At 58.1% G+C, this 21719-nt stretch overlaps 1 protein-coding gene across 11 annotated transcripts; it reads right to left on the reverse strand.

The window, feature by feature from the left end:
- Positions 1-593: 593 nt before the first annotated feature.
- On the reverse strand, positions 594-21668 carry USP19 (ubiquitin specific peptidase 19). Of its 11 annotated transcripts, XM_014872583.2 has the most exons (28): positions 21569-21593; positions 17801-17900; positions 17401-17645; positions 15569-15625; positions 14380-14508; positions 13701-13834; positions 12985-13392; positions 12393-12660; positions 12111-12267; positions 11938-12009; positions 11296-11411; positions 10760-10974; positions 10277-10478; positions 10054-10187; positions 9705-9863; positions 9514-9624; positions 9246-9356; positions 8999-9100; positions 8643-8783; positions 8343-8461; positions 7987-8124; positions 7533-7897; positions 6761-6871; positions 6016-6232; positions 5551-5703; positions 5282-5445; positions 5023-5201; positions 2071-3206 (listed from the first exon to the last, which is right to left on the reverse strand). In XM_014872583.2, the coding sequence occupies exons 3-28, from the start codon at positions 17507-17509 to the stop codon at positions 2973-2975; spliced, it is 4305 nt and encodes a 1434-aa protein (XP_014728069.2). In that variant the 5' UTR covers positions 17510-17645; positions 17801-17900; positions 21569-21593; the 3' UTR covers positions 2071-2972. The 11 variants fall into 11 exon arrangements, 10 of the variants coding, with proteins under 10 accessions (XP_088027511.1, XP_088027512.1, XP_014728069.2 ...); XR_015806025.1 differs by lacking the exon at positions 21569-21593 and adding an exon at positions 731-847 and having other exon boundaries at positions 2114-3206; positions 17401-21183; XM_088171379.1 differs by lacking the exon at positions 17801-17900 and having other exon boundaries at positions 21569-21668.
- Positions 21669-21719: the final 51 nt, after the last annotated feature.

Raw genomic sequence — 21719 nt, forward strand, 5'->3', positions numbered from 1 at the left:
GCGCCACCCGCCCGCGGCTTGACGGGACTTGCAGTCCCGACGCACTGGCACCGGCCCCGGGGCGAGGCAGGGGGGCACGGGGGAGACAAGGCACACCCGGCGGGATTCAGGGCACTACGGACAGCGAGGAGCGGCGTTGGTAACGGGGCATACCGACCACGAGGGATACAAGGCAGTAGGGCACGCCCAGGAACACCAGGGAGCAGAGCGCTAGGGACAGCAGGCGACAAGACAGGCAGAGGGGAAACAAGGCACTTCAGCGCACAACAGGCACTAGAACTCCGAGACTTGCACGTGTCGCCCCACCAGCACCAAGGCACAGGAGAAGCACAAGACACTAAAGCGGCAAGATTTGCACCAGGGGACACTGAGTCCCCCCCTGCTGCTGTGGAGTGCACCCGGCAGTGGCACCAACAAACACCGATCCCTGAGGGATATTAAGGAAGAGCGAGGACTAAGTCACACCAGGGAACACTGGAGCAGGGCACCTGGGGCAGCAGGATGCTGGGGATCCCAACAGCACACTGGGGACACGGTGCCCTGGCTCACCAGGGGGCAGAGGGTCCCAAGGGATAGCAGGCAGCAGAGGCGAGTGAAGTCATAGAGTTTAATGAGCGCAGGACAAACCCCGATTCCCCTCAACCCCCCCACCCCCCAGTGCCCGGCCTGGCCCACACCCCCCCCAGGCCAGGCTCCCCACGACACCCTAGTCGACTTCTTCCATGCTGCTGTAGGAGGGGGCTGGGCGCTCGGCGGGGCTGGAGAAACGCTCAGGGAGGCCTTCCGCAGCCAGCGGCGGGGCTCCTTCGGGGGCCAGGCCGGATCCGAATGCCACCGGGGGCAGTCCCTGCAAGCAAAAGGTGGGCATGAGAGGGAGACTTGCACCCTGCCCACCCATCTCCCTCCCTGCTCCGGGAGTAGCCGGGGGGGAACACAGCCCCACATGTAGAATGTGCAGCCCCTGGGCTTAGAGAGCAGCAGGTGGTGGCAAACGCCACGGCAGGGCAGAGAGAAGCAGAGTGCCCAGGGTCCCTGGAGGCAGCCCCTCCGGCCCAGCAGGAGAGCCAGGCCGCAGCACACTCCTGCCCCAGGGCTGCTCAGTCACTGGTGATCGGAGTAGAGCCCTGCACCCCAGCACGGGCGGCAGTGACAGGCTACGGGCAGGCTGCCAGTGCCTGATGGAGGTTTGAGGAACAGAGCAGGGCCAGAGGGGATTTCCAGGGCTGAGAGCACCTTGTCAGGCCTCGCTACCGGCCACCCACCACCAGTAAGGGCAGGCAGCAGCTTGTGGGCCCCAACCCTGGGGTGCCAGCACCAGCTGGAGCAGAGGTCAGCCCACCGGCGCCGGGCACTGACTCAGACCCACGAGGCCAGCACTGTGGGTGAGCGGGGGAAGCTGCTGAGACCCAGGGCTGTAGACAATGAGGCGACTGTTCCAGGACAGGCACCTCATGACCACGGCACAGCCCTGCCGGGCTCCCCGGCTGGCACCTGCCTGGGAGGGGAGTAAACCTCAGCACGTGGAGGAGGGGTGTGGGACAGAAGTAGGGGGAGTCCAGCTCAGGCCCCCGTCTAAAATGCAGACGAACCCCTTCACTGCCAAGCATCCCTCCCAAGCTAGCCTGAGGGCCCTGAGAGGAGAACAGCAGTGGAGACAGAAGAGAAAGTCACAGGGTTCTAAGTCACCTCTCACACCCAAATACGCCAGAGCTGTCTGAGCCACGCTCAGCCAAGGGCAACACGTCTCAATGTCAGACACTGTTGAAGTTGCAGCCTGTGCCCCAGCCTCAGGGGACCGCCTGCTCCTGGCCCTGCTGGGCTCCCCACACCCTGCACGTGTCCTGTGAGGCTACTACTCCACAGCTGGGACTGGAGCCCAGCCTGTGCCCCATGGCATGGGCAGGCAGAACTCTCCCCTGAGCCTGCTGCCACACAGGGTGCACCAGGCACCCAGCAAAGCCCAAGGGATGGTCCTGGTGCCAGCTGGGTCACAGAGTGGCCTCAGATGACCCCAGTGTGGAGTCCCTGCCTCTGTGTGGGAGTCCCAGCACACAGGACAGGAATGCAGCATTTCTTTGGAAAACCTGGCTTTATTAATGCACCGAGGTCATACCTGTGCTCCCTGATCCCATGCCTCTCCAGCAGCATGGGCAGCTGGTGCCCTCGTAAATGACGTGCTGCACCACATTGCCCTCAAGAGACAAAGTCCCCCAGATGCTGCCAGCACACAGCCCCACAGACTGGTGGGAGGCAGTGACCCACAGAGATGAGTGCTCACCATGGGCAGCCCATTCGGGATTGCCAGGTTCCCCAGCAGCTGTCTGGGCTGAGCAGGGAAGCACACAAGCCCTTGGTGACAAGCCTGTCCAGCCCCAGCACAGGAGTGTGGCACACACAACTGCCAGTGCACAGGCAGCTGGCGCCAGAAGGCTCAGCAGAAGACTAGCAGGGCAGAGTGGGCTGGCCAAGGTCCATGGCTAGCCTCAGCCCTAGGGTACTCAAGGCTCCTGTAGCAGCACAGCTGAGAGAGGTGGTGAGCCAGGGCCCGTGTCAGGGCACCCTGCCCTTGCTGCAGCCCTCGAGCAGGTCTGCACTTCCTTCTTGTGAGCCAAGCAGAGATGGTTGATGTGCCCATGGGGGTCTCAGGCCCCAGCTTCACTGCAGAAGCAACATCCCTTCTTAAGCAGCAAGCAGCCTTGAGGTCTGCCCCACTCCCAGTGGGCAGCAGGGAAGGACAAAGGAGCTTCTCGCTCTGGGCTGTGCCTCGGCAAGGTAGCAGGCTGGCCACACAGGCCTGCCAGCTGGCACAGGAGATGCCAGAGCAGACAGGCAGGAGCCGAAAGCCCCATGTTTCCCTTGGCGAGTCTTTCCCAGCGTTTTCTGTCCTGCTGCCTCATGTCTTCGTCTCATAGCGTCCTAGAACGGCGCGTGCCCTGGCGGCCCTGCTCCCGCAGCTGGCCACGTGCCTGGGCCTATCTCCAGCGGGGCTGGTAAATGAGCGGGTAGAAGACGTTCAGGAAGAGAGCCACAATTGCGGCCGTGGTGGCCAGGACAAAGTATCTGGCGCAGCCTTCATCTGCATGCTGGGGAGTGCCCGGACTCTGCTTCTGGCCACAGGGCCTCCAGGAGTTTCTTGCAGGCCTTTGGGGTGCCTCAAGCTGCAGCTCTTGTTCTTCAGCCTCCAGTTCCTGCCAGATCAGAGAAGCCTGCGATGTGGAAACCTGCGTCAGCACTTGGAGAACACAACGGGCAACACCCCTTGCCATCCCCCGGGGCAGGCGGCTGCCTGCAAGCCCAGCCCCGTGCCCAGCCAGCCCGCCTCCCCATGCAGCACCGTCGCGGTCGCGCCCGCCCCCGCAGCTCTTCAGGGTCTCAGGTGTGTGGGGCTCCGGTGGGTGGCTCTGTGGGAGGGAGCATGGGCAGCTGCCGGGCAGGGTCTTCACAGGACTGCAGAGAGTGAAGCCAGCAGCTGGATCCCGATGGAGCAGATGCACTTGCATTGGTGGGTCCAGGAGGCAAGGGAGCAGGCAGCAGCTAATCATAGCCCAGCTTCTGTGATCCCAACAGGATCTTTCAAATGACAGCCAATCCAGAGCCAGCTGGAGCAGCAGGAGCAGGAGGCACAGTGCCAGTACAGCCAGTCACAGCTCTGCTTTGGTGAGTAGGAATGCTCTGACAACCAATCGTAGCCCAGGTTCCAGGGGGATTTTCCACAGGGAGCCAACCACAGCTTGGCCCTTCACGGCGGTGATCATGCAGAGCAGCCAGTCAGGGAGCAGGTCTCTGGAGGGCACCCAGTGCCACGGAGAGTGCAGGTGGTCCAGGGTGCTTGGGGACCTGCTGAGCCCCACTGGGATCCAATGCATCCCATTACTGCAGGGGAACAGGTGCTGCCAGGAGCCCAATGAGCCCCAGTGTCACAGAGCAACCCGATGAATCCCAGTGCCATGGGGCATACAGCGAGCCACAGTGCCAGTTCGGTCTCTGAAGGTTCTCACCACCAGTGTGTGAAAAGCAGTGCAGCTTTCTCATTCATTTCAGGCTGCCCCCAGTGAGTGGAGCTGCTCCAGGACACACACGCAGGGCAGGAACAACCCAGGCAGACACCAACATGCCAGACAGCCCCACTGGGCTCAGAGACAGACATCTTCTGCCCGCAGGCAAGAGGGCAGGACTAGGATGCCTAACCAGCACCAGGCCAAGGGGAGGATGAGCCAGAGAGGCCAGGCCAGAAGTGCCCCTCCCACAAATGCAGTCATGCTGGAGATGAACTCAGTATTGTCCTCAGACTCTGCAGGCCCACAGAGGTGCTAAGCATGAAGGGAAGGTCTGCAGCACAATGGTGCATGGGGTCTGACCAAGTGGGCACCAGCCTCAGCCTTCCTGACTTTCACAAGAAGATCAGTGCGGCCGTTCCCTACCACTGGATTCTGAAAGCACCCTGCCGTCTCGCCCAACCCCAGTCCCTCCCTCCCAGGCCACCCAGCAACAGAGCTCACTCTGGCAGGTTTCTCTACAGCACCCTGTGAAGGCTGCCAGGCCTCTGGCTCAGCACTGGCATTTACCTTTTTTGCACTTGGCTTGGCCCTGAGTTGGGCCCCAGCAGAAAGTGTCCCCCACCCTGCCTTGAAAGCAGCTCCAGAGGGCAAGTTTTTACTGCTTCCTGGCACAACGAGATCCTACTGTAATGCTCACAACCCCTCCTCCAATGCAGACCCCAATGAGGCTGTGTCCCTTCTTCCTCTTCCAGTGCCCTCCCACCAGCACTTCCACACTGATGATGAAAAACAACTCTCCTGTGATCCCTCAGGACAGGGATTGTCACAAGCCCACAGAGAGAACAAGGCAAGACTTGCCCAGCTGGCGCAAGCTCTTTGGTATCAAAGGGGTACAAGCACTGCACCACAGCTGCACCAGGCTCTGTGGGTGCAGGCAAAGATGGGCAGGCCCTGCATGTGGGCCCCTGAGAACATTTCAAGGCTCTGTGGCTCCAACAGTGCTGAAAGGGACGCAAGTGCTCACCTGGCTGGCAGCAGCTTCAGCAGAGGGGGTGCGCTCGGCGCGGTGGTCTGAGGGATGCCCTGGCAGGGGTCTCTCCACAGGAGAGTTCCTCCGGCGGTAGAAGAGGACATAGGCGTATCTGGTCACCACCTGGCTCTCATCCACGGTGGTGACTGTGCTGTCGTCAAAGAGCCGCCAGCCTGAGAAGGAGGAAGGGTTAAGCAAGCAGACAAGTCAGGGCTTCAGGAGCAGACGGGTGGCGAGGGTGACAGATGCTCACCCACGTCGCTGCGCTGGCTGTTCTTGTCGTTGGGCAGGCGGGCGTATGCTGTGTAGTGCCCTCCAATCATGCCTCCATAGTGGTTGATCACAGCATACAGGTCATACATAGGCAGCTGCTGCTCACCCTTCCGACCAATGCAGAACTTGCTCAGGTCCAGGCTCCTGTGGAGAGACACAGTGACTGTCAAGGGTGATTGGTGTTACACAGGCTGGGCTGTAGATCAGCAGAAGCTGCCAACTCAGGCACATCGTCCCCCAGGCTCTCACCGGACAGGAAAGTCCACCATGTCATTGATCTTGTCCCTCCAAATAAAGCTGCGGAAGGAGAAACGCTTGAGCTGGATGATGAGGACGTTGGGCAGCCGCCACAGCATCAGCTGCTTGGAAGCCTCACGGTGCTGCTTGCACTTTGGGCAGTACCTGGGGGAAGAGTATGCTCGTTACTGGCACGGGGAGAGCCTCAGTCCTTGCAGCCCAGCTCAGCCCCAGGGTCCCCACATGCATTGCTGGCAGAGGGTATGTGGGAGGGCTCAGCCTCTCCTGTCAAGGGCAGGCCAGTACAGTCCTGTAGAGCACTAGCTTTGCTGGCTTAGCCCTTCCCAGTGCACAGGGGAGGCCAGCCCATTGTTTCTGGATGCCAGTAGAAACAGCGTGCAGGCCTGGGCAGCTCCTGGGAAACCCCTGCTGCTGTCTGGGCCTGTTGGCTGGAACCCACCCTGCTGCCTTCCTCACCACGCTTCCTCTGGGGCCAGGACTTCAGGCTTCGTGAAGAGATTGAGGCACTGCTCCAGGGTGAAGTGGCCAGCCCGAGCTGCTTCGCTGGCCGAGCCTGGATCCTCCACACACTCTAACTCCTTGGATTCTACCAACACGAATTCCTTGAGGCGTTCATTGTTCTGCCACACCAGGGCAAGGGAGCAGTCATCTGTCAGATCCAGGGGGGTGTCACCTGTGAAGTGGCACAGACCTCACACACCTATCCCACCAAGCTGGACCAGGCAACCTTGCTGGAGCAATCTTGCCCATCCCAGTTAGATACAGAGATCAAGAAGTGCTGCCAGAAAGGGGCAAGTATCCCCTGGCCAGGTTCATCATGCTGGGGCAGCAGAGCCCCTCAGCCTGCACTGGCACAGCCCTCTCATCAGCAGCACCTTCACAACCAGCACTTGGTGTGGGCATCCCATTCTAACAAAGAGGTGACCCAGAGACCACAGACCCTCTGAGAATACATGAAGTAGGAAGGAATTGGCCTATTTGCTGAGGGGAGCAGCAATGTCATGCCCAAGAAGAGCTTCTAGACAGAGGCTCTGTGCAGCAGAGTCTTTCCTTCCCCTGTCAGATGCAGCTTTCACTGTCCAGTGTGGACACCTGGGCTCATCTTGTGCCAGGCAACCTCTGGCACGCTGGCCAGGAAGATCCACTACCCTGCCAGAGGCTGTAAGAGATGAAGGTGGTGCTTTACAGGGCTCTGGCTCACCTTTATCTTCCAGTTTTTGCTCTCGGTTGGCAGCGTCGATCTTAGTGATGTAGAACTGTGTAGCGCGGGCACTCAGTGATTCTGGAGTGTGCTGGTACCCAGGGATGGCAGCTGTGAATAGGCAGAGACAGATTTGTGGTGGCACTGCCTGTCTGCCCTGCGTAGGGGCCAAGAATTTGCAGCGCCCCCACCCCCACCTCACATGCTACGGCCTTGAAGGGACACAACCACGTGCCCATGTCCTTGACTATTTTTAGCAGGCGCCTGCCCCTGGCAAGCTGTGCTCCTCTGCCTGCCTTGCCCCTTCACTGCACATTGCTGCCATCCTGAGACGAGTGTCTGGAAACGTGACAGCCAGGCAGCCGAGCGCGAGAGGCTGGTCCCATGCAGCTGAGTCAGAGCGAGCGAAGTGCTTTGCTCACAGCCCCCAGGGGTTCAGCCTGCACCAGCTCTGCCTTGCTCCCACAGGACTTCTGCCAGCCCCTGCCTTCCCACCTCTCCCACAACAACACAGCACTCCAGCCTCTCTCCTCATCAGGTCTCTGCTCTACACCCAGGGCTTTGCCAGGGCAGGGCAGAGCGTGGGTAGGTAGGCATTTCAGGTGAGGCAACAGTGTCAAAACAAAGCTCCCAGGGCCTCATCTGTGTTCCCAAGAGCCTCCAGACAAAGCTCACAAGGGGAGAAGAGATGCTGTGCTGGGAGGTCACTCCAAGGAGGGAGAATTGCCTGAGCTCCTGGCACAGACACAGCCAGCATTTCAGCACCTCTTACCTTCTGGCTTGAGGGCTCTCTCATAGGACGGCTCCTTCTCACAACAGCTGTCACCCTGTGACTCCATGTGCTCAGAAAACCCTGAATCCAAGCTCAGCAGGGAACTCCTGGCTGTCAGGACCTTGCTCCGGACAGTAGTAGTATCCCCCATCTCTGGCTGCAGCTCAGGCACAGCTGGCGAGAGCGGGGGTTCCTGTGGGAGGCTGGAAACCCTGTCGCCATCTCCCAGCTCGGAGGCAGACGTGGCTGCTGCACAGCTGCTCTTGGCCAGGGGCTCCAGCTTGTCTGAGTGCAGAGGCTGCAGCCCCTGCTCCGGTGACATCCGGCCCAACTGGAATGGAGGCTGGAACACGCTAACTGAGTACCTGGGCATGGAGGTGGGAGTTAGAGCTGGCCAGACACAGGGCTGAGCTCAGCTCTGTGGCAGAAGCACCCTTCTTCCCTGGACTCTCACCTTGCGTAGCCCTCCAGCAGCTGGGCAAGGCGGGCGTAGGTTAGGCGGGACTCAGGCACGCTGATGAGGAAGGGGAAACCGATGTTCTCGGGACGGCATGAAGCCTTGTGGTCTGGCCAGTGTGTTTTCTGACATGCCCTGTGACACATACAGCCCCTGCTGAACCCAGCATCCTTGAACAGCCTGGGAAGGAGCAGTGCTGGGCCAGAGGGGGAACAAGGGGAACACCAGGAGTTCACCTGGCTGCATCCCCAAGGGCAGGCCCATCCCACCTTCTCCCAGCAGCAGAGCTCTTCCATCCAGCCCTTCACAGCAGGAGAAGGGCTCCCTCCCTGCCAGGAACCAAGCCAACTCACACATTGCAGTAACCGACTCGATAGCACCTCGTGCAGCGCTTGAGCTTCTCATCCTCTGGCAGCTGTTTCTTCTGGCAGGCCGCACACTTGGCGACGGGGCCACTGGGCACCTGCGGACGCTGCAGGAGAAAGGACCCATTGGACAGGGAAGAGCACCTGGGCAGGACAAGGCAGCCTCTGTGGGCATCCATGTTCACTGCAGCTAATCACCCTTGTGTGCAGTTCTGCCCCTCTTGCTCGGTCCTAGTTATGGCTCCGCCTTCCTACATCCCTCCCAGTAGTCCCACTATGCCTTCTTACCTGCTGGACCTGAAGCTCCACCACACGCTCCTTGGCCAGTTCTGGGGACAGCACCTCAAAACAAAGCAGCAGGTCCGTTGGCGAGACTGTGTCTAGCGAGTTAGATGGCAGGAACATGCGGTGGAAGTGATTCTTGACCACCTGCCAGGAAAACAAGAGCATGGCCGTGTGAGGGCTGCCCTATGTGTCCTCTCCTCAGAGAGCCACAGACCTCAGCCTCACAGTGAGCTGTGGGAAGAGCAGCAGCTCAAGGATGCTGTGCTCAGCTCACCACCTCACAAGGGAAAGATGGACATCCCCAGGCCCTCCTGTGGTGGCCTAAACCTTCACAGTAGGTATCTGCCCAGCACTCTCACCTCTGCCAGGCGCAGGTTCTCTGGTTTCACGCGCACACTGTGGGCCACTGAGTCAAGTACCTCCATGGCACTGGAGTTCTCCTTGCTGATACTCACGAGGAACTGCCACCGACAAAATGCCACATCAGTCACACCACACTAAGGCATGCGGGCCCTTACTTAACACAGGGCTTAGCCTGTTGGCACATGACCAGCAACTCCAGGAGCTTTCTTAGGCTCCCTCCCCAGGATAGAAGACACCTTTTACCTTGATGGGTTTCTTATGTGGCTCCTTTGCAAAGTAGTAGACAGTCAGCACCTTTTGCTTCTGTGGGAGGGGCACAGGGAGGTACAGGAAGGGATCAAAGGTAATAGACACCTGCAGATATAAAAACACATTCAGCTGTGGGAAGTGCTTGTGGCTGAGCAGATCCAGTGGACTCAAGATTCAGCCTTGCCCTGTGCCCTGTGCTCTCTGAGGGTCAGGACCCTACTTCTGCAACCAGGACAGGGACAGAACCTCCAGGGCTGCCTACCTTGGAGCACACTGGGCACACGAGCTTGGATTTGTACTGGCCCTGGAAGAGGTCTACTATGAACGAGTCATTCCTCATCTTGTGTCGTTGCCAAGCCTCCTCAGCTACCACCTGCAAGAAGAAAGGGCTTAGCACCTCATTAAACCACTCAAGCTGCTCTCCCAGTGACTCTGGGGGAGGAACTCCCTCACCTCATCAGGCCTCCCATCCGAGTCAACAGTCTCTGTGTAGGGCTTGTTCTGGATGCGGTTGAGATCCTCGTGCAGGCCATCAAGCAAGAAGGCCATGAACTCCTGAGCATCATGCTGGGCATAGCCAGTGAACTGGCTGGCCTTGCTAGCCACAATTGCCTGTGGGGAGCATAGTAGTCAGGGCTGGTCAGCAGACCTCTGGCAGCACTGCCTGCCCCATGCAGAAACCCTGGCTGCACCCACCCACACCCACAGGTCTCTGTGGCACTTGCAGGGCAGCTAGGTGCCCACAGAGGAACGCTGGGGATCCAGAGAAGCTCCTGCTGAGCATCAGTGCCAGGGGCCCTACCTTCAGTTTAGAGGGCTGAAAGGCATGGTGTGTGCCCTTCCACAGTGCTCTGAGCAGCATGGCAAAGCCGATGGCCAGGCGTCCACCCGTCCCCAGAGGGTTGTTATAGTTGATTTCTGACTCAAAGGACCGATCTGTAAGAAATGTAGGAGCTCAGGGTGGCTGGATGCTGGCTTCATCATCTGAGTGGCCAAGCTCTGCTGGGCTCCCAGTGTGGGCTCACCATGGAAGTAGTCACGCAGCTCCCGAGTGTTGGACAGGGACTGGATGACACTGTTCATGAAGCAGGTGTTGCCCAGGTTCACCAGCCCCGTGAAGCCAGGCAGGCAGACCTTCTTCTTCTCATCCTCATCCTCATCATCCTCCACACTCTCAGCACTCACCGGGCTGTGTGTCATCGGTGGCACCATACATGTCGGCTTGGGCTGCCAAAGCAGAGGCAAGTGTGAGGGTGTGGCACTCAGGGAATCTCTCAGGGAACACCAAAGGAACTCAAAATCCCAAGAAAACCCCCAGAGAGGGCTGGAGCCATCAGATCATCTCCCACTTGGACTGAGACAGACAGGGCCAACAGCTGCCCCTAATCCTGCCAACTATGACATGGGGCATGGCCTCCTCCTCCAGGAATACTTTGCCAGTCTCCAGAGTGACACCGAGGTGTCCCTCTTTCCCCTATCCAGGTCAGATCCAGCGTGGCCACACTCACCGAAGGAATGTGTGGCTCTTGCTTCACTGCCAAGTGCTCTGGGGCTGTACGGGCCGCCACGCCATCCAGAGCCCCATCTTCCACACGTGGCTTCTCTTTGTCACTGCTTCGGGCCTCTTCCTTGCTGGAGAGGGGGTGCTGGTTACTGCCCGGAGGGTTCTTATCCAGAGGGGTAGGGCCTGTAGGCATGGCAACCTTTGCACCACCCACTGCACCTTAAAAAGGGGGAAGGGTGGGCCTGTGGTTAGCAGCACCACACGCTGCCCCCAGTGGGGCTGAATTGCTCAGTCCACACTTGCACACAGGCTCTCTCCTACCCTTCTTCCCCATGAGCAAGGGAAATAGCAGTGCCCTTCCCATATCACTTGGCTCACACCCTGACTCACATCCCTTCTACCTGCACCCACTCAGCCCCTCTCCTTCCCCACCATTCCATGCCAGAGGATCCAGCACCAGCTAGCAGCTGGTGGTGTGAGGAGGGCCCATGCCCCACTGCGGTGAAGCAGGCAGGCAGGACACGAAGGCAGGGTGCAGACCTCGTGTGGCTGGAGCCTCCAGCCCCCCCCAGCGCTGGCTCTGGCGTTTCTTCAGGCAGACATCAATGCGAGACACCGTGAAGTTGTACGTGCACTGGTCCGGCTCAATAAGGTTCCTGCAAGGCACGCAGCAAGTCAGAGGTGCCCCAGACCCTGCAGCAGCCTCAGACATGCCAAAGCCTTTGCATGGCAGACCCATGGCCTCCAGGCAGTAGCAACCCTGATAGCACTGATCCTGAGGTAGCCCTGGCAAAGCAGGGTGGACACCCACAATCCCAGCCACACTGAGCACACAGTGCACCCCTTTCCTGATAGATTCATTCTTCTTGGCTCCCTCCTGCTACACATCCCACCCAAAGGGCACGGACACAGACAGCCTGGTCTGGCTCTCTGTCCTCAAGAGCTCTAGAACAGCCTGGAGTGAACTGCAGGCAAGGAGACACTGATATTTCCTCCCCTGCAAGTGACCACATAGCCAAAGCAGACCAGGCCCAGGGCACTAGTGTAGCATGGCGTAAGTGAAACCTCCAGATGCAGAAATGAGCATTCCCTGCATAGAACCACCAGCTGGGACTGGTTCCTGCTCCAGCTCTGGAATCACACCTCAAGCCCTGGTGTGGGTTAGAAGGACAGGAGTCATACCTGAGCTTCACCTGCCACCGGAACACTGTGTGGGGCCCACAGCCAGGATGGAGACGAAGGAAGTTCGTATCACTGCAGAGAAATTGGGAATGAGATGTGGTGAACAAACAAGTAGCCCAGCCGCAGTCAGGAGCTCTGCAGCAGCCTGGCATCATCCCGAGGCAAACTTGTACCTCGTCTGGAACACTAGTGTGAAGTCTTGTTCCCGGAACAACACCTTGGATGTCTCCTTGTGGATCTCCTTCACGTAGACATGCACCACCACCAGATCATTGCCCTTCTCGTATGAGTCATTCTTGACAAAGGTCAGGCTTACAAAAGGCTCTGGCTCTGAGTAAGAAAAGCCACGGAGAGAGACGTTATCTTCCTTGCATGCTGAGGCTACAAGCTCAGGAAAGGTCCTGAGCAGATGGACCTTCCTGACCAGGCTCACCCCATGAGCTCTGGCCACTCACCATCAGCCGCTGCTTCCAGAGCCACATCGTCCTTGGACCAGTCTCTCTTCTCACCATCTCTGCCCATGGGAGGGGTGGCCAGTGGGATGGCCTTAGAGCTCTCTCCCAGGATAGGCAGGCAGTCGCGGCTCCGCAAGGCCTCAGTAGGGCTGCCTGGCTGCAGGACTCTCTTCTCAACACAGGTGGCAACACGGTGGGGGAACACCTCTGTGGTAGCCGCAAGAGGTGGCATCTCCACGGGAACAGTCTCTTTGGCCAAAACCACAGCCTTTCAATACAGAAAGATACAGTGAAACACAGACACTGTCACCCCTGAGCTGCCCTGGCCCACCCACTGTGGCTCCTGCCAGCAAGCCAGGGACAGCTCCATACCACCTGCTTCACCTGCACGTCCTATGCCAGCTCAGCCCCATTAGCACCACAGCACAACAACTGCAAGGTCCTTGCTTCACCCTCTCCTCCACTACAGGTCCTCCTGTCAGCCCTCAGCATCCCGGAGCCCACCTCATCCTCATCGGCAGGGATGGGTCCTGCATTTCCTGCACAGGGCAGAGGAAGCAGGGATGCCCTGTCCAGCAAGGTCTCCAGGTACCTTCTCAAGTGGCAGTGCGAGGTCTGCAAGGGTCGCAGGTGCATCGATCTGGCTGGCTCTGCCATTCCGGCAGCTGCCAGCCCTCCCACTGTGCCCTTTGCTGGGCTCCGTGTTCCCAGTGACTCTGGCATTCGGCTCCTCTTCAGTGGGAGCCACTTTGAGGTATACAGCCCGCTTGGCGCTGGGGCCACTCTGTGTCCCTGGGCTGGCTGGGCTTTTCCCTCCCAGGGCCTCGCTTCTTCCTGGAGCACGCTTGGGGTTGGAGGGCTCCCGCCGAGATCTTGGTGGCTCTGTGCCTTCAGCCCTTGGCTCCTCAGGGGTCAACTCTGCAGAAGCAGCCTTCTCCTTCCCATTCTCCCAGCATGCAGTCCCTTTGGCCGGTTCTTTGGATCCGTCTTTCCTTTTCTTCTGTAAAAAGCAATGCAACACAGTGGGAAGGTGTTCAGGCAGCAGCATCTTTCAGGCTCCCTATCAACCCCTTGCCCTCACCCCCCCGCTTCCCAGACTGCACCAGGACTCTCCTCCAGAATCTAGGAATGCATGACAGGCAGAAACAGGGGTACAACTCCCTGGGACAGTGGCAGATAGCTCATGCAGCACGTGGATGAAGGATGTGCCCCACATTGCTCCCAGAGCAGCTCAACAGCAGGGAGCTCAGAGCTCACCCCAGCTCCCCAGGGCTCCACAAGCTCTCTTAAAGGATAGATTTTCCTTACCAGAAGTGAAGCCCAGTTATGGAGTGGGATCTTCTTCTGAAGTACAAGCTGTAGAAAGTTTCCCTTCTTGCATTGGATCTTGCTGCAAGAGCCCTCGATTTCCTCATAGAATTGACAGCTCCACTGGCGCCCATCTGTAAAGCCGAGGGGAACCAGTACCTCAGGCAGTGCTCCAGGCAGCTGTCACCTAACCCACAGCCCCCATTCACCTGCCCCCAGGATGAAGGAAGCACTCATTCAGAGCCAAGAAGGCTGCAGGCAGGCTGCCACCATACCCCAGGAGCCTTCCAGGGCTCCAGCCAGCTTCCCTGAACTTGCTTTGTACATCTGGCTGGCCTCCTTCCCAGCGGGAAGGCCCTGGGCCTCCCTGCCCTCAGGGGCACAGTCACTTTTCCAAAGGATACCCGGGACTGACTCAGCCATCCCAGCTAGCAGGGGAGAGACGCACTGGCGCGGCACTGGACACTTGTTCACTTGGCAGAGGCCAGTTCCTGCCCTTCCCAGCTCTACAATGCTCTCCTATCGACTCTGTCTGCTGCCTGAGTGTGTGCCAGCTGAGAGCAGAGCATTGCCTCTGAGGGAAAAGTTTGATGTCTGCCTGTGGCAACCCCGTGCTTGGCCCAGAGCTGTGCCAAGTCCCGATGGAGAAATGCTTGCAGCAGTTGCTCCATTCCCATACCTGGTAGTTTGACCACACAGTCCGTGTCGGTAAAATCAGCACGTACATCCTCTGCTTTAAGAGCTCCACTGCCCAAGTTCAACTTGATAATGATCTCATCGGCATTCTGTTTCCAGTCCAGCAGCAGCTCTAGGAAAAGGGAGAGAAGTGTCACACACTTGCTGAGGAATGAGCCTCAAGTGCCCACTCCTTGGCTGGGGAACGCAAGCCTGAACACACACACAGTTAAGGAGGTCAGGGCAGGGAACACAGATCATGACAATTAAATGGGACCTGCCCTCATTAGACAGGCCACAAGCAAGAGCACATGTTGCAGCAGGGCAGATGAATCCCGGTGGGAACCAGAGAGATCAGAAAGGCAGCGCTGCTCTTGGCATTACCACAAGCAGCAGTGGCAGCTGGGAAGAAGAGGTAGCTCCTGCCAACGACAAAGCAATTACTGCTTTCTCAAGGAACAAGGAAGCCACAGAATTACTCTGGGGGATTTAAGTGGACTCTGACCACAATCAAAAATTGCCACTTCCCCTCTGCATATGCAAACCAAGCAGCCCAGCTGCAACCATCAAAGCACTGTACTCCTGCCAGGTGAATGTGGCTAACACGACTGAAACACGGGCAGGCCGGCCAGCGGGCAAGTATGCTATAAGGGGTGAGAAAAGAGTGCAGCCATGATACTCTGGTGCAGGCAGAACTTCCACTGTATGCCTGCCAGGCTCCACGTGTGGCCTTGTGGTACCCTGAAGTCTTCAAGGAAAAAAAGTGATTTCGATCACCTTGATTTCAATCAGGTTTGTTCTACCCCTGGGGCACGAGGATATCCTACTTTGTACTCAAAGCAGGCCTGGACTGTGATAGAAACCAGTTAATGCCGCCCACAAGGTGACACAGCATGGGATGTTCCCAGCCCAGCATCATGTCCTGCTCAGAAAGAAGCAGAGCAGGTGTCAGCACTGAGGCATCCCAGACCTGTGCTCAGTAGCACCATGACACCTGAGTTGCAAGCAGCCTGCAGACAGCCCTTCTCCACTCCTGGAAGGGCCACATACTGTTAAGATACACTGAGGCAAGGGAGTGCTCAGGTTAGCTCTGCTCAATGTCAGAGCACTGGACAACAAGGTGAGAGCTTCAGATCCCTTGGCAAGGGCACTCCATGGCCATGCACTGAGAGCTGGCACACACCTCGACTTACCCTCCTCTGAGTCCTTCTCCTGGGCAGTTTCAGCCTGCTCGAGCGCAGGGAGAGACACTGGTGGGCAGAGAAGCAGAGTGCAGGCAGGTCTGTCATTCTGTCACCTCACAACATAGGCCAGCAAGCTGATGCTGAAAATTTCACACGTCTCCTTCTATCCTGAATTTGTCTCCAGGCCTTTCATCCTGCATGTGTTGCCCATCTTCCTCCTCTGCTTTCTCACACTTCTCCTTCCCTTGAGTCCTGCCTGCAGCCCTGCAGCAAGTCATCCCCAGGACAGCTGCTCTGGGCAATACCACCATATCCTAGTCTAAAACAGTACCAGAGTGGGAGCAACCCAACAATACTGCACCATGTAGTCAAGTGCTTTTTGAGGCACATCTTATTGTGAGCTAGTGGCATCCAGGCTCAGCTGTGTGGCCCAGGTCCCAGGCCCCAGCCATACAGAGAAGTCCTGTCTTGATCTGACAGAAAGAACCTGGTGTTTGGTCATGCTCAAACTAATTCTGCTGTAACCAGAGAACCACATGGCCCATATGCACTTTAACATTTCCATTCCTGCACAAGCTGCCAACATCCACATCTGAAAACCTCCTTCCAGAACAGGGTGGGGAACCAAACTGACCTGACACCTAATCCCTGCTCCCCACAGAATTACCTCCAACAGACAGAAGTGTTTCCAGGCCTGTTCTAGCCCCACAGGATAGTGGGCAGTCTGCCAGACAAGGGACCCAAAGAGACAACACCTTCTCCTGGAGCAGAGAAATAGTGGCAACAGGAGCTGTGGTCTCCACTCGGAGGGCTGTCACTGCCTCCACTGACTGGCTACAAACCAGTAGAAAACTTCTATTGACCATCACAGCCACTGGTGCAAAGGTGCCAGTGGGGCTGGCAGTGTGAGAAGCACGGCAATGGCACTGCCTGGAAGATCTACAGCCCCTCACCACCTCTCACAGAGGGGACGGGGACAGCACGGCTGCCCTCAAGAAGGCCCCCACATCAGAGGATGCAGAGTCAAGCCCTACCAGAGACGTACTCCTCCCATGCAAGAGAAAGCACAGTGCTGTGCTCTGTGCTGTGGGATTTCACATCGGGGACTGCGCCTGGCCACTCTGGCACAGACTTCGCCAAGCACTCAATTACCTTGGCCTATAAAACAACCTGCAATTTTGAGGTTACAATAATCATAACAGAGCAGGCACGGAAATCAAACAGCTTTCCAGAGCCACAGAAACTCTTGCAGGCATACTGTCCACAGGCATTCCCTGCACCTGAAGCATCATTTTTGTCAAAGAATGCATGGCAGTTACAGAAGGAATTACTCTACAGCAACCACTTCACCTGAGCCACACCTTGCCCTGACTCAGAAGCTAAAGCACCAGCCCCGCCCGCAGGCCTTGCACACCCGGTCACTGCTTCACAATATCTGGCCTCAGCAAACTGATGGGAAAGAAGCAGCATGGCCTCCAGCTGCAACAGCACTCACAGGTTTCATCCAGTTTCACTCTCGCTGGATTGGGGCGGATCACACCCAGTCCAAAGCAGAGTCTAGAAACAATCACCAAGGCCAACTCCAGACCCAACCACAGACCACAGCCACAGACCCAACCTTCCTAACATCGCTGGGGCTAAGTAGTGCCCAAAAGAAGGAGGTTACAGGTCCAGGGAGGACACTGTGTCAAAGAAGATCCCACATCACATGGGTTACCATAAGCTGCAGGAAGTGATTAGTCAAATCTACTTATCCTGCAGCAGATGGCTGAGAGGCTCCCAGGCTGCGGGGCTGAGACACCATGGGCCTGCTCACCACAGCGATGCTGAGGGGCTCTCACCTTCCTTGCTTTCCTGATTGGCTCGATCCTTCTGCTTCTTCTTGTTGGTGGCATCATCCAAGCCCCGAGATACTCTCCTCTGGCCAGGGACATTTGTGCTGCTGGACATTTTCAGCCGTTTGGAAGACACAAACAGCCCGCCGGGGTCGGTAATGGAGTCTGGGTCAGGGGTGCGACGTTTTCTTCCTGGCCCAGCTATCTTGGCGACTCTCTGTGGTCAAACTCTCTGGCAAGGAAGTAATGGCCTAAAGAGAGGAAAGAGCAAGCATGGCAGAAGGAGCAGATGGAAAAGGCCCAACAGCAGCAGGATCCGCTCTTTGCCTCAGGGCCAGTGCCCTTACATGACCTTCACCATGGTGTTTATGGGAAGCCCCATGCAGCACTCGGTGAGGAAACCTACCTCATCACAGCTGCTACAATGCTTACTGCCAAAAGCATGGGCTTGTCAGAACTCCCAACATACAACCAGGGGTCTTCAGTATGTGGCACGCATTAAAAACCTGGAAAGCAAGTGTCATGCTCATGGCTCCCACTATAGCAACGCTGGCCCAGAGGAGCTAACAACACCTGGAGACACAGCCGAGGGCAGGACATGAGGAGGCCTGGATCTGCAAAACTGAGCCTCCACAGTCAACGGGGGAGCCTGTCACATAGCTTGGAGCAACAGCTATTTCAGTCAAACAGTGTTCTGTGTAACAGCGCCAGAATAGGAGCCAGTAACACCCTAAGAAGGAAGCAGGCCTGGGACAGTCTCCCATGACAGATGAGAGCAGAGCTCCCTGGCAAAAGGAGAGTTCCTCCCCCTTCGCCCACTAGCTGGGAGCTTAACCAGCATGACTGCACCTTGAATATTTATCTCCCAGGCGGTTTACAGACAGCGTCAGCGGGGCCTGGCCTGGAAACAGGACACCTCTACTCGTGCCCCAGGAAGAGAGTAGGCTGAGCAGGACATGTAAGTTGCTCACCCCTGCCCCCTCAGACATGCCCTCCCTACAAAGCCCGCTTCCCTATAGGGTTTGGGAGCTGCTTGCCTAGGGGTCTATTGCACTCATCAGTGTCACCCTGCAGTGTTCAGGGCTTTGAGAGAGCAGAGCTGAAACAACTCACTGAAAACAGTCTCACTGGAGGTGTCTCCGTGGAGGCGGTGGAGGCGGTGAGAGCAGAGAGCTGGGAAGGTTTCCTCCCTCGCTGCCCCGGCTGCACACCCTGACCCTGGCAGTGCTCACCAGCCTGTGGGGGTTCGCAGCAAGGAAACGGGCTCAGCCACACGGATCCTACCCACCCCCAGGTGCCAGCTGCCAGCCACAGCTCCCAGTGCACTGTTTCACACACATCCCACAGCCCGGCTCCCATCCGAGGGCATGGAGCCAAGCCCAACAGCACCTTGGCCTAGCCCAGCTCCACCGAGCCTGCCTCTCCCTCAGTGGGAGGCAATCTGTCCCTCGGTAACACCCTGTTCTGCTTTCACCCATGTACCAAGCACAGACCCCTAGCTGTGCTTGGGAACGGCCAGTGGCAGGAGACACCACTAAGGCAGGAACTCTGACACAGGAAGGAGATTGCCAGTTCTGTGCTGCCAGCCCCATGTTGCCAGGGCGTTTGTATTCTAGAAATGTTCGGGGCAATAAGTTGCCACAAATGTGTAGCTACAAACTGAGAAGAACCCCAGAGAGCAAAGCAGCCCAGTCTTGCATTCAGCTCTGGCAAAGCCAGCCCCATGACAGGTGTTGCATCCAAACCACTTCTCTTCAGGCCAATCCGCACTCACCACCAAGAGCCACTGAAACTAAGTGAAAAGCTGAGTCCAGCCCGACTGCCTGGCACAGACAATTCCTGTCACCCACAGTGGAGAGGCCCAAGTGACCTGGAAACTGAGATGCTGAGCAGGGTCCAGCATTAGTCCCAAAGAGCTTGAAAGAGTGTGGGAGGGCAGTAGCGTCATCCCCATACCGCTGCACACACTGGGTCTCTCCAGGATGCAGAAGCACTTCTGGCTCCTGAGGGAATGGGAAGGGCCCCCACAGCAGGGAAAGTGGCAGTGATTCACGAGGCTAGGCCTCTGATGCCAGCTGCATGCTGTCACTCAGCTCCAGTCCCCACCGACACCCAAACAGGTTGGCTACAGATGCTTCCTGGTGCTGAAGAAGCTCACCTGGGCTCAGCAAACATGGGAAAGCATTTTTTATTGTATTTGTTTTGCCTCTAGGTGAAAACCCTAGGAGAAATGGGACTCAAGAAGTGACTGCTTCATACAGGGTCAGGCTAGGTTCTGTCGCCTCCTTCCTGCACCTCCAACAGAGTGGCAGAGGGTAACTGCTGGGCACGGTGAAAGCAAGCTCTGAGAAGGGTCCTGGAGGGCTAAGAAAGGACAGGCTTCTGCCCAAGAAGGGATGAAGAAGAGAGACAGGGTTGCGTGCCTGCTTGTCACTCTTCCAGGAGAAGCCTGCTGCTCTCATGCCTCACTGAGGGCTCAGCTCCCTCGGGTGCTTTGCTGACAGTTATTCCTCACAGCAGGAAGGAACCAAGTGGGCTGGAGTTCTGCCCATTTCAGCTGCCAGACTGATGGCAGCCTGAGGCTGCTGCAGGCACCTCAAGGTTTTGGAGGAGTGAAGGCAAAGCACAAGTTACTCAGGGATTAGAACAGGCGAACAGGAGACTTTTTGCCTTTCTGCCACCAGGAAACGCACTTACAGGCAGCATGTTCAGCCCCTGGGTGCATAGAGGTTTTGGCACCACTCCTGTTGGCACGGTAGGAGTCACTGCAGGGGAGAGATGGTGAAAGGCCGCTCTGGCTAGATGCCAGGTGAACCTCCGGGAAGCACCTGATGAGCTGGGCACTCCTACAAAACCTTACCCAATCCCCAGAACCAGGAAGCCTGGACATGCTGCTACTGGGAGCAGAGGTGCTTCCCTGTCCTCTGCTCTCCCTGCCTCTGTGCTGTGTACCAGATGCCAGCCGGGGCTTTCTCCTAAGTGTGTCTTCCCCCTGAGCAGTTTCCCAACCAAGCTAATGCTGAGGCTGCAAATATTTTGACTAGCCAGAGGAAAGGGAGCAAGAGGCCAAGGAGAAGGGCCACTCCTCCCCACAGCAGCACCAGACCAGGAAGGTCAGCAGAAGGTGCTTAATGAGGTGCAATTTGTGCCCCGTGTCTGTGGCAGGTTTAGCACTTGGTAGGAGGAGCTCCCTGATTCTTGTCCACAACACTCCCTATCAGTGCCCAAAAGCCTTTACAGGAGTAGCTGCAGAGAAGGTTGGCTATCCCAACAGCGTCACCTTTCCATGGACTTTTGGATCTTCCATGTCCTAAATACAGCCAACAGAAACACACCCCTCGTGTACACAAATACTTTTGTCACCTTCTGTTTCTCATTCGCCTGAGGGACCAGAAATCCTAAGGCTCAAGTCTGACTTTTACTTGAGTTTCTGGGCATGCCTGACACACGGGTGGAGCCAGGGTAAGCACAGAGTCCCCCTGGGGCAGCTACTCAAGCCAGCATTGTCACACGTTTCCAGACCATGTGGAAATCACTGTGCCCCCAACGCATCGCGACAGCAATGAGCTCTCTGCTGAGTGCAGAACCCAGCAGGCCCAGCTCCCTCATTCTGGGGACGATCATTCCATCACAAAACGGTTTGTGCAGGAAGGAGACCTTGAAGATCACATAGTTCCAACCCGCTGGTAATGGGCACGGACAGTGATGAGAGCGTCCAGACAGCAGCCGGCGGCCCCTGGCCTCCCGCGCGCTGCTGCCCGGCCCCAGGCACCGAGGGAGGGGAAAGGGACTGTGAACGGTGTTTGTGTGAACGGTGTTTGTATGAACGGCCTCGGCAGGCAGAGCACGAGGTCACCGCGCCGACTCCTGCCCGGGGCTGCCGCGCTCGGCCCGGATTGCCGAGCCGCGCTCCCAGCCCCCGCGGCCCCAGCTCCTGCTGCCCCGCACGTTCTCTCCGCTCAGGCCCGTCACAGGCCGCCGCCACCGCCATCCGCCGCCTGCCTCGCTCTTCGCCGCCCTGGCCCCCGGGCCGCATCCCGGCCTCCCGCCGCCCCCGGGCCCTACCCGCCGCCGCGGCCCCTCACCCCGCGCTGGCCCAGGCGCCGCTCGCCGCCCCCGGGCCCCGCCACCGCCACCGCCCCGGCCCAGCCGGCCTGGCCCTCCCCGCACTCACGGCCCCGCCCGCCGCTCCGGTCTGTTTGTGCCGCGCCGAAGTTCCGAGCGGGCCCACAACGGAGACAGGCCCGAGCCCGTGACGCACTTCCGGGAGCCGCCGGGCACGCCCACGTGACACGGGAGCGAGAGGGGGGTACGTCACGTGACAC

This window comes from Sturnus vulgaris, chromosome 11 (genome assembly GCF_052056855.1).
Source record: "Sturnus vulgaris isolate bStuVul1 chromosome 11, bStuVul1.hap1, whole genome shotgun sequence".
Lineage (NCBI taxonomy): Eukaryota > Metazoa > Chordata > Aves > Passeriformes > Sturnidae > Sturnus > Sturnus vulgaris.

Bases quoted from the DNA above. Each gene is read 5' to 3' on its own strand.
- USP19 (XM_088171379.1), bottom strand. From the start codon at position 17,509: ATGTCCAGCAGCACAAATGTCCCTGGCCAGAGGAGAGTATCTCGGGGC. The intron at 8,125-8,342 runs GTGAGTTGGCTT...TATGTGTCACAG, and splicing joins CGAGTCGGTTACTGCAATGT to GGCATGTCAGAAAACACACT. The intron at 5,446-5,550 runs GTGAGAGCCTGG...GTCTCTCCACAG, and splicing joins ATGGTGGACTTTCCTGTCCG to GAGCCTGGACCTGAGCAAGT.